The following is a 12103-nucleotide window of genomic DNA, read 5'->3' as shown; positions in this document are numbered from 1 at the left end:
GTTTGCCCTATAAAATCACAGGCATTTCCATGTTCAGCAGTATCTGGAGACTCCTGAAGTACCCAGATGATGACCTTGGTGGAGTGCTGGTACATTTTAAAGATAGGCCAGTGGGCGTGATGAGGAAGTATGATACCTTGTGGGCATCTTTATACTGGTCAAGGTGTTAGTGAGGGCTTCACCCTGGAGATGAAGGTGGGTTCATCTCAGCTGATAGCTGACTGACCTACAGGTAATGTTTGTATCCCTAGGTGGGCCTTGCCAGTGATTTCATCAAGTGTAAAAATAGTGTTTCCTTTAGTAGGTGGATATTGCATAGCATATGTACTTGTTCTGCTTTCTGAAAACCCTTTTCTTGTTCTCTCATCTGGTCACCAGGCTATTTCCTCACCTGTCTATGTTTGCATTCAGGCAGGCATTTGAAATGGTGAAATGAATAGAGAGTTTGGCTGATTATTCATCCTAAGAGGGGAAGGAAATATCTAAAGACTTTTTTCTTTTTTTTTTTCAAAAACAAACAAAAACCTCTTTTAATCAATACACTTCATAGCACTTGTAGTAATGTCTAATTTAAATACTGGAGGAGGAATTGCATTTAAGAAAATAGTCACAGTGAAGAGTTTCATCCTGCATTTGTTTGTATAACACACTCCTAATTCCTTATAAATAGGCACAACATCATCTAAAGATCTCCTATAAAAATGTAATTACTTAGAATGGAGACCTTTAATGTAGATATTAAAAATCAATGACTGCTTTGTGTTTCCTTTAAATTATACTGTTTAATGATGTTTGTATTGTGTAACACGTGCACTGCTTTGCATTACCGTGCAGAGTTTTTCTTCCTGCCAGAGTGCGACAAGTTTTATCTCAGTTGCTGACTCCTTAATATATCTCCCAAAGACTTTAGGGAAGGTGTATTTGGGGTCGTGTATGAGCCAGAACAAAACCATGACTGCCAGAGTGGAGAAAAATAAAGCAAGGCAATAATAACAGTGCCATCATAGCTGCTATGTCTTCTGTCTCAAACACCTCTCATCAGCTAATCAAAGCTCTTAAAAATCCTTCTTTCTGAAATTAGTTTTTGTTTTAAGCAAGATTGAATTTTCTTTTAAGAAATTGTAATGTATATTATTTGCATTTTCCAGCTAGTTTCAAAGCCCGTTTTTAATAGACATTGGGTATTAAAATAGTTTTCTCCGTTGAATTCCCCATGCAGCTGCTGATCTCTCTTTCTCTGTGCCAAGCCCATTGTTAGTTTGCTTTGTACTGAGCTTCATTATGTGAATTTATGTACAAAGGGAGGCTTTGACCCCAAATAATTGTGTGACGCATTGTTATGCCAGTTTCAGTATCTTGTCACTTTGTATAGCTGGTAGTATCTCTGGATACAAATGCCAGCATTTTCTAAAAATTGATATGCAGTGCTGGTTGCTTGCAGCTCAGATGGAATGTTTTCAGCCTAGCATATCAAGAATATTCTAATATTTATGAGCGCATTCAGCAGAATTTTGCTCTACAAAATCTTTAGTGGAGCTGCATGGCAGATACTCTGAATACTGTGGCAACTCTGTGAGTTGATTACTGTATTTAGGTTAAGCAGTCTAAGCATTATTTTTCAGGTTCAGCAGATTGAACGTTATAAACTCATCTGTCTCCCCCTCCTCATCTGCAAAGTGCAGTATTGAAAAAGAGGAATGTTAGTTGTGTAATACTGATTGTTTCATCATTTGAGTTTAATTTCCTCATTATAAACAAGACATACTAAGCCGTGCTGCCTCCAAGGATAAAATCAGCCTGAAAACATGGCTTCTGGCTTCAGCATTCACGTGTTGCTTATGGCTCTGGGTAGGTCTCTGGGTAGGTCTTATTACTCCCCCTCCTGTTCTACTTTTCCAACTCATAAGCTTGCAGTAATGACCTTTGTATTCCTGATGGGGGGTGAAGATCACTCACCAATTTCTTCTGTTTGTTTTTTTTAAAGCAAATACTCTGCTTTCCAAGCAAGTTCTACTCTCTTTTCTCTTGGGAATTATATTGAACAAATGCAATTTGATCAAATTTTTGTTTACTTTTATAGCTATATCATGAGATAAGAATTTGATCAACGCATGCTAGGGACATCCCTCTACTGGTTTTGTTTTGTTTTTTTTCTTCTTTTTGGTATTGTTCCTGTATGTAATTTATAGTAAAAATTGCTGCCTTAACATTCCTCATGGAAAAAAATCGAAGGCAACTTCTTCAACAACTGTTCTTAACGTTGCCAATAGCAAGGATTAAGTTATAGAGAAGTTTCTCTCCGCTTCAATGGACTTGAGGGAGTTTGATAGGAACTAACTATGACTTCTTTAGCTCGTTTGTGAAAATACTGATTGCTACAAAGTATTCGTCTGCATAAGGCATTATCCTTTCATTTTGGCATTTAGGATGCTATTATAACCAACAATAACCTAATTCCCTAGATCTCTGTAGGCTTTACTTTGTATCGTATGCTTTGCTCATCAGAAATGTTAAGTTGTATTTACTTTCCTATTTATATGAATATTGTTCGTTAGAAATCATCCAAGTTATATGTGCCAGCGGAGTGATAAGAGCCATCTACACTGGTGGAGTTCCTTCCATTAATTTAATTTAGTTTTGGATTGGGCTCTGCAGTTGTAGATTAGTGACGGTGTATTTTAATATGAAATTTGTGATGGCATTTCAGGACATCCTGGGAAGTTCTGGGAATTTGGTTGAATGTCTGAGAGAGAAATGCAAGACACCTTTTGCTCTGTTGTGAGCTCATCCAGGAACAAACAAGGGGACACTGTCATTTAAATCCTTTCCTTGTTCTAACTCCTAATTTATTTGTTTCTAGTATGAAACTCTTGCCACAGCAGGTAGCTGAGAGGAAATAAAGTCTGTTTCTGGGATGCAGGTATTAACTTATCTTCCTGTAGTCAACAACTTACGGTAGATAGGAAGCTGGAATGGAACCTGATTACTTACAGCTTTCTCCTTTTTGTAATAAGCCACTGTGGTGACATCAGTCCCAAATCACTGCCTCACTTCATCTAACTAGAAACATCCGTAGTGACATTAGCATGACTCACTTTGTTCCTTGCTTTCTTCCTGGCATCGTACCTTAAGCAGGAATATTGGATGGCTAAAAGGCATTTGAGGCTTCTGCCAGGGTAGCCTCAGGCCAGTTCTCTAAAGCAGCTGTGCTCTGGGTGGGCATGTTGCTTTTCCTGCTCTGCTTTGCAGTGGTCAGTGTGTGAAATAGCCACCCAGATGTTTAAAATGTGGCTTTAATGAAGTAGCTTAAAGAAACCCAGCTCGATTCCATTATTCATGTGTGCCCACAGGTGCCACTGTCTCAGGTGCACAGTTTTGAACAAAGTTTCACAGGCAGTTAATTACTTTTCCTAAGGAAAAGCAGGCTTTTTCATGCTAATACCGTGACACAGTTCCCCAGAGTATGTTTCTGTCCAAGCATGTGCATGCTAGTTGTTTGTCTTTGATAGAAATTAGAGCATAATACAAACTTCTTGGCAAATCATTTTTATTTTTGTTTTTTGTGTGTGTGTGTTTTTTAAAGTTGTCAACGCTTTCATATCCTTATATTCATTTCTCTTGACTGTCATCGAGCTCGTGTTAATTGAAAAAACATTTCCTGTAACTTCAGCAGCTGTTCTCCGATGGTATAGAATCCTGGTAGTTATGTTCATTTGGCGGAAGGTTGCTGCAGTAGGAAGGAATTGATCGCCGTTAATAGGTGGTATTCTCATTGCTACAGTGCCTTGTTGCCCTCGAGCAGGAATGTTAGGTGTGAGCTACTCAGTGTATGAAGGAAATGTCTGGAGGTCACTTCAGTTTGGAGGCATGCCGTCTCCCATGTCTGCCTGCTGGGGTTTGAAGGAGAGCATCACTCATGCTTCAGAGATGCTGTGAGCAGCCCCGCTTCTGGTGGTGCTCATTGTATTTCCATTGTTTGATATCAGAATATGCAATTCCTCTTTGCAGTTATGTGGTGTGATTTTTTTGTTTGTTTGTTTTGTTTTGTTCTGGATGTTTTCTATAAGTTGCAAATAGTTATCTGTGGATATCTTTAAGTGAAGGTAACAAGTAGCAGACGCTCATTTGCCTTTAGAGATTCCTTGCATTTCATTGCTTTGTTGCTTTCTCAAGTCAACACAAATTTCCAATAGCTGAATTCCAAGTTCAGATTTGCCGTGTACATCTGAAGGCAGTTACAGAGCAATAGAGCAGTATGCTCTAACACGCTCTTACTGGAGGTTAACACAAGCTGTGTCTTCTACCCAGAACATTCTGGTATATTTGGAAGGGGGGGGGGGGGGGGAGAAAGAGAAAGCAGAGGGGGCCAGCAGCCCTTCCTAAAGTTATACCATCTATATCACCTTTCTGGCTGAGTCTTCTGTCCTCCTTTTCTTGTCCAGGCAAATCCTCTGTAGAGAAAGCATTATGTCTCTGTGCCTTGGAAGCAAATCACATCAAATGTAGGATCTGATAGATAACCCTTTCTGCTGTATCTTCTAATGCCTTGATCTCTTTTCCATGATTCTTCATATTGTAACAAATTGTGATGTTAGGCTTTTTTTCTTTTAAAAAAAGAAAACTAGAAGTTTCCTGCTTCCTCACAACTTTGTAGTTGGAAGATTGAACAGACAAGACTGAACAGACTTTTCAGTTCTCCTATCTCTAAGACAGAAGCAAGCAAAATTAAACTGAAAATGCATTGTCTACTTTATATGAACTTAGATATCTTTATTGGGGGGGGGGGGGAAGCACAACTAAGAATTTATTAGCAAACTGCAGTGAGAATTTTGGTGGAAACCTGAGAAATTAATTTCCTCACATCTGTGCCATCTAATGCTTTCCTTATATCTTAGAATCATGGAATTGTAGAATGGTTTGTGTTGGAAGGGACCTTTAAGATCACCTAGGTCCAGCCCCCTGTTATAGGCAGGGACACCTCCCTCTAGACCAGGTTGTTCACAGTTCTGTCCAGCCTGGTCATGAATACTTCCAGGGAGGGGGCATCCACAGCCTCATTGGGCAGCCTGTTCCAGTGTCTCACCAACCCTCACAGTAAAGAATTTCTTCCTAATATCCAGTCTAAATCTGTCCTCTTTTTCTTTCCATCTACTTTCTATCTCACACCTTGTATTTTCTTGACTGTTAACTCAGATTAGGCTGCTGGTCCAGATGTCATCCTGTTTCCTAGACAGAACTTAGGAAACAAATTTCAATTCCTAAATTCTTCTGAGTGTTTGGCAGCATTGGAAATCACAGTGCAAAATATTTGAGGGTACTGAAGAAACATCTGTATTCTTCTGCTTTTCATCCATGACACAAATAAGCTGTACAGTGGTGAAAAATCTGCCTTATCAAATACGGCCCATTTCTTCTAGGCAGTGGGTGCCCTTCATTTCCTATTGAAGCCAAATGGGATTCAACATGTTACCACTCAGGCTGTGATGAATACTAATGTCTTGTTATCTGCTAAATCATTAGTATTTATTGGTAAAATGGAAGCAAATTTTGTCCTGACCTTTAGAGCTAAGTCAAAAGGTTAATCTGTGTCCGTTTCCAATTCAGAGCATTAATTGCTCCCTTTTCTAATTGTACATAGGACAATAGTCACTGTTCATTTCAGAGATAAATCAAACTGTAGGTGATGGTTTGCATTCATAATTCTGTGCTTACTGCCTCTTACAAATGAGTCACAGAATGTCTCTTCACAGGTTCTGTTTAAAACATCAATAATTAAAAAATAGCGATTAAAAAACCTCTTACACACACACACAAATGCACACTTTCAGCCTAAAACTAGTGGGATGTGATATCCTTTGTAAGGCACAGAGGATAAAAATAGGTTTGTGTTTTTAGTTGCTCAGATATTACTGCTCATGACAGCTTTGAATATGGGGAAAAACACCAGTGTGAAACTAATAGCTGTTTTTGTTTCTCTTACAGCCACACTCTACACATCCTGTATTTTGTTGGGCATATTTCTCAACAGCAGTGTACCAATATTCTTTGAGCTCTTTGTGGAAACAGTCTACCCTGTTCCAGAAGGAATCACCTGCGGAGTTGTCACCTTTTTGAGTAATGTGTTTATGGGAGTGCTTTTGTTTTTCCTCACGTTTTACCATACAGGTAAGAAATACGAGTTACTTTGAATATGTAATTCTCTGTGCAGACAAACCCTACTCAGCAAGGGGAGGAATTTGCACGTACAATTTCTAATCAAATGTGTGAATCCTTTAGTAGCTAGAGAGAAGAACTCGAATTGTTCTTTTCTACATGCACATTAATAAAAGAAAAATGCTTTTTTCAAAGATGTATATAGACACATTCCACTTGAAATTTGCTGTAACCAGAACCCATCAAGATGCACAGTCATCATATTTCTATAAATTTTTATTAAGGTTTTTATGGATGAATATTCCTTCAGATAATCCAGTGGCCCAGTGAGGCAGAACAGTGTCTTGGTTGATATTTTTATCAACATCTTCAGGTTTTCTCATCTCGGGAGTATTATTTGCTTCCTCATAATTCATAATCAGACTTCAAACTTGCTGTTTAATAGACTATAATAAATTCTTATTACTCTCCTATGACAAGATGAGCTGCTTAGTGAATGAGGAAAGGCTGTGGATGTTTACTTGGACTTCAGTAAAACATCAATTGCTTTTTCCATCTATCTTTCTCCTGGAGAAACTGGTATGGATGGCTTGGATAGATGAGCTTCTTAAAATGTTTTGTTTCGTAATGGAGAGGAGAGTGGTAAATTTCAGAATGAAATGTGCTTGAAAGTACGAAGGTTACAATGCAGGGCTACTTTTCAATGTGGCTCGCATATCTTTCTGACAAGTAATTACACGTAGGTTAGTGATTACATTTAGAATTATGTTCTGTGAACAAAAATTGAGAAAGAAGATTTTTTTCATACTTTCATTGAACTGTGTTGTTGTAAAACGTGGATCCTACCCACACCAGCCTCAGTGGCACGATGTTTACTTCTTACATCTTAAAGGATGCTTTTGTGATTAATATTTGGTGTGAACTCTGTTCAGACATATTATTTCCAACATTTAAACCTGAGCTGAAAGGATGGTACAGAATATTCTGAGGATATTTTCAACATTTTTCAGAATAAGGTGTTCTGAACTGCTTAATAACCAAGGAACTGGGACACAATCTCTTGTAATATTTGCATAGACTTAACTTCCTCTGACTGAAGAATTATGCTAGAGTGAATTTATTCCCTTGTGAATAGGGTATTTCAGGCCATTTTGTTCTCCATCAGGTATTGGTAGAAGCAGGTAAGAGCAAGCCTGAAATTAGGATTTCCACACACTTGGAATCTTTTCCCTGTTTCTCTAAAGGAGGGAAAAAAAAGTTAACTGTGCTCAAGATGATTCATTCTCAGTGATGCAGTAACAGAAGTGATCAAAATTACAGATGTTTGTGATTGCTGGAGGCAGTCAATGCTGCTGGATGCTATTGGCTCCTTTGATAAAGGAAAAATCCTTTAGAATTTAGATAACGATCTTAAATACTTGTCTTCCCTTCAAATACATCTTCTAATGACATCTAAGGAGCTTATGGGTAAACCAGAACTCAGTCAAATTTATCTCATTTTCTCCTTGCTTTTAGGCCAAATAATCTTTCAGTAGTTTAAGTTCTTGTTTATTTTTTTTCTTCTCTTACTCTGACATTGCAAAGGCTGTGAAAGAATCGAGCAATGGAAACTTTCCAGTGCACTGAAGATTTTGGTCCAGCTAACTTGGTTAAGAAGGGAAATTCCAACTTTTCAGAAACCTCAGGCTAATTTTGAGAGCTCTGAGACCAAAAGCCTCAGCTTCTGGATGTGGTTTCCTACAGGGAATTCCAAGTGAGAACCACAGACAAATCAGCCTTTAGCTCTGTGCGATCCATAAGTTACCTTGAAGCTCCAATGCTGTACCAAATTCCTTGTCAGAAAAGACATGAAGAGTCTTTCAGGCTATACAAGTTCAAGTATGTTTAACCTAATTAAGGAAGAGTATTGCTTCTCCCGGAAAATTGTAGCCTAGCATTTACCTGTGAACAGTATAGTCTGCTCCAAGCCTAGGAATATTTTATTAAGGTTTTGATTGCCTCACCAGATCTGTAAGTGTCATGGGGTGAGGGTGTTGTTGGTTGTTCCTGGTATTGAGGGGTTGGTTTCCACGGCTTTGACTCTTGTCTTTTGCACTGGATGATATATATTCTGCTTTCCCTTTTAGCAATGCAAATTTTAGGTGTGTGAAGGCAGCAGTGCTGAAGTCTTGATTATGATTAACTCAGGCTCAGGGAGAGCTTAGATTCTGTGAAAGCCAATGAACAATTTCAAAAAAGAATAAAAACATTTTTGGTAATATTTCATTATAACATTGACAGATTTTAAAGAGTCATACACTTCTAAATGACACCTCTAAACAGTAGTAAAATATCAGGCAATGGGATTTCTTGGATGTGGAACGTATGTTTTTAGGAGCAGAATGTTGCATCTAACAGCTCTGAGCAGCTGTTAGTGCAACAGGTTTTAAATTGCATTGATTGCACTACTCGCAAGGTTCGTCTTTTGGAATTAGTTTTCCCTCCTTAGCCGACATAGCAGGTTTGATTCAAAATCAAATCCAACTGCTTCTTATGCTTTTAATTTGTTTTAGTTTCAATCTATAGGAATCAAAGAACTAATGAGTGAAGTGTTCAGAAGTGGCTTATTCTCCATTAGCAAAAATAGATTATTTTTTTTCCCCTCTTTCTGCAATTGACAGGCCAGGTAAGAAAGCATTAACATTAGCTGGAGGCACTGGTTTTATGTATATGTATATAGAAGCCCATGGAGGAGTCCCATAGACCATGTTAGCCATCTATCGATTGTGGAGCTGTCAAGATTTTGTTAAGAACGCAGCAATTTCCTTCAAACCCACCAGCCATGTTTCTAACTGACAACATTAGAGGTCTTAGTAGCTTCAAAAATGGAGCTTGTTCAATAACTAAAATTATTTCTCTCTTCTGCTTTCCAGAGTTCTCCTGGTTCAACTGGTGCCTCCCAGGATCGTGTCTGCTCAGCCTGCTCCTCATCTTGTGCTTCAGGGAATCCTATGACAGACTCTATCTCGACGTTGTTGTCTCTGTTTGATAACACAGGACTGCTGACAGGTTGGGAGAGACTGAGTATTGACTTTTGCAGTCTGCACATCTGCCTGGATTTGCACAGCTGGCCAGAGGGGGAAAAAAAAAGAATACAAGATATAATCATGGCTTTATTAGCGAAGGTGAGGGACAGGATGTTTCTTGCATTCAAGCGCTCTCAATTTGCATTCATTACAGGCAGATGAACGTGCAACTGGAGTGGTCATAAAGATGCCTGAAGTGCACAAGGAGAATATATCCACTGTACAGGTTCCAGTGTTCGACCTGGGGTTCTCTATTTAAAGGCTGTTCATGGAGCAGTGAGATGTACAAGTCTGTGTGAGTTCGTGTGTGTGTGTGTGAACCAACTCAAGGTTGTATGAACTGGGGTACTGGTAACTTTTGAGTCTTCTATCAGAATGGGAACAGTGAATAATCTCAAAAATGAATAAAAAGAAAAAAAAGGGAAAGGAGGACAAAAAAAAAAAAAAGGAAAAATCTTTTTTTAAAGACCTGTCTTCCAAATTGCCAGTCATTTATATACTGTGTCCATTAAACAGTTAAGCTAAAATAATTTGGTGCTGTACACTACATTTACATTCTAATAAAGTGATTTCTGATATAAGACACTGGTACCAGGGTTTTTAGCCATACTGAATAGCAGAACAATCCTTGTAATGTTGTTAGAGGTGTTTGTTTATCAACCTGGTGCACATAGATGCCGAATGATAGCTGTAGCTGCCACTGAGACCTGACTTGCACAACACTTGCCTCTGAAATACCACCACAGTTCTGTATGGGCACGCAGGATCTGTGGTATCTCAGAAGTTTACTGTAGAGTCATTGTTTGGTAAATGTTGCAGTTTTAAAGGCCACCACTGTCACTGTTTCACCTTTTCATTCTCCACCTCCAGTACTGCCTTCTCCTCTTTTGTACTGTGAAGACCTGTTCACACTGCTAAGTACTGTTGGTGTGGATGTGTGAGTCCTGGTCGTTCTCTTCTGATATTCTTAAGGTGTGCATGTTTTTTTTTAGGATTAGTTTACATTTGAGGGTGCCTAAGCAATAGTGTTTGTTAATCCAAGTCTTTAAAATCTCAGTTTCCTAAAATATGTTTATGGTTTGCTGGGGTACCCCGATGGCGAAATGACAATGAGAAATAACTCGTGAGTTCTGGCATAACACAGAAAACATAATGCCAGCTCTTTTTATCAGAACTAATTTGTGGTCACTGTGGCCCTTACTTGAACGTAAATATCGATGACACTTTGAATAGTTTTTTAACTCGATTTTAAACTTGCTAATAATTTCTTAATTCTATTCTTATATTTCAGTTCATCATCATTTACAGTATTCCCCGTATGTGTGTGCTGTGCTTTGTGTTAGGTGTGTGAGTGTGTCTGCATGTTTATATCTATGTATACACAAATATAACTTATATATATCTTATACATATCTTATACATATGTGTGTGTATATATATATGAGTTGTATAAGGGCATGTGTTTACATAGGTTAATTTTAAGTACTCCTGTCTCTGGATGGTAGTATGCCACTGTTTGTAGCTAAACCAGTCACGGCCATGAATGAAAATACATACATGGGCTGTCTGTGACATGAATTTTCTTTTCATGGGGTGAATGATTTCCTACTGTAGCTGTTTTATAATACGGAGCGCATGCACGTGTTGGAGGAGGGTGGTGTGCAGAGTTCTGTGTCAATAGAAGTTTGAATCAAACGCCCTTTGCTCCTACGTGGGGCTCTTCTCTGTCTTTCTTGAGTGATACAGACACTGTAAACTCACTCAAATAAAACCTGATCTGAGCACTACCTTTCAGACATGTATCCATTCATTCTCTTCTCACTTAGCACAGAGGATATGCCATTAATACCTTCAGCTCAGGGTGTGTTCGTGCAGCAAAATAAAGCACGCTGTTTCATGGCACCTGCTTTTATGTTTTCTGAGCAATGGATGTATTTACTGTAGTAAGTAACAGAAAATTGACTTAGCTCATTGCCTGTATGAGCTATTAGATGATCTTTTTTTTTCCCCTTGCAAGAGGCTCTTTGTAGACAATGGAGCTAACCTGTGTAGAAATAACTTTATCTAACCATCATATTCAGAACCACCGGCATCATCCTTTTGTTGTTTTTCAGATGGATGGTATTAACTGCCCAACTTCTTTTTACTATGTTTCAGTGCCTGGAAAGGTTTCAGTAGCCAGTAGCTGCTGCTACCTATTGTCTTCTGAAAACAAGGATTGCTTGCCAAGAATTTGATTGGAGTTGCATTGTCATGGCAGAATTGCACCCGCGGATGGCTCTTCAGAGCTCTACTTCTGCAATTTACTGTAGCTATATTAAGATGAAAATTGTACCGTTTAGGCACTGTCCCAAGTGACAGAGGTTTCTAATCCTTTTGCTGTCCAGACTATTTTGAGATGGAGGAGCACCTGAGGCAGCGTTCAGACTATAACCTCCTCCTCCTCTGTTCCAGAAAGCAGTGAACAATTCAAAATATTTGTCAGTGCTGCCAGATCCAGACACTGCTACCATCAGGGAGACTGAAAGTCCTGTTTTAAACCCTGTTGAGTGTTCTCCTGATTTGCTGTGAATTGGTCACTGCTCTCCTGAACTTTGGTAGGAGTTTGTGCATCTGTCTTGGGCACTGTAACACGTAGTCTTAATTACAGCCCTCAGTACGTCTGCTACCCAGAGCTGAACAGTGCAAGATGACTCTGTCGGAGACCTGTGCTGTGCCTGCAGGTCTCAACCTGAATTCCCAGCACATCTCATGGAAATTGGATGGAAATCTGATGGAAATTGAGTGGACGCCAAAGGATGGCACCCAAATGACTGATGAGCACCCTGCATTCCAGATACGCAATGTTCAGATGATATGCTCTTATTAGACTAGCAAGTCTGGCT

The 12103-nt window shown here is 39.0% G+C and overlaps 1 protein-coding gene across 1 annotated transcript in view; it reads left to right on the top strand.

The window, feature by feature from the left end:
* The window catches only part of SLC49A4 (solute carrier family 49 member 4), a 56988-nt gene extending 45975 nt beyond the window's left edge, over nucleotides 1–11013 (top strand). Inside the window, exons 8-9 of the mRNA XM_072341905.1 lie at nucleotides 5983–6165; nucleotides 9066–11013. Coding sequence (XP_072198006.1) covers nucleotides 5983–6165; nucleotides 9066–9181 — 299 coding nt within the window. The 3' untranslated portion in view covers nucleotides 9182–11013. The remainder of the gene's footprint in view (nucleotides 1–5982; nucleotides 6166–9065) is intronic.
* The last annotated feature ends 1090 nt before the right edge of the window (nucleotides 11014–12103 follow it).

Source organism: Excalfactoria chinensis, chromosome 7 (assembly GCF_039878825.1).
Source record: "Excalfactoria chinensis isolate bCotChi1 chromosome 7, bCotChi1.hap2, whole genome shotgun sequence".
Lineage (NCBI taxonomy): Eukaryota > Metazoa > Chordata > Aves > Galliformes > Phasianidae > Excalfactoria > Excalfactoria chinensis.
This window is presented reverse-complemented; position numbering and strand designations above follow the sequence as displayed.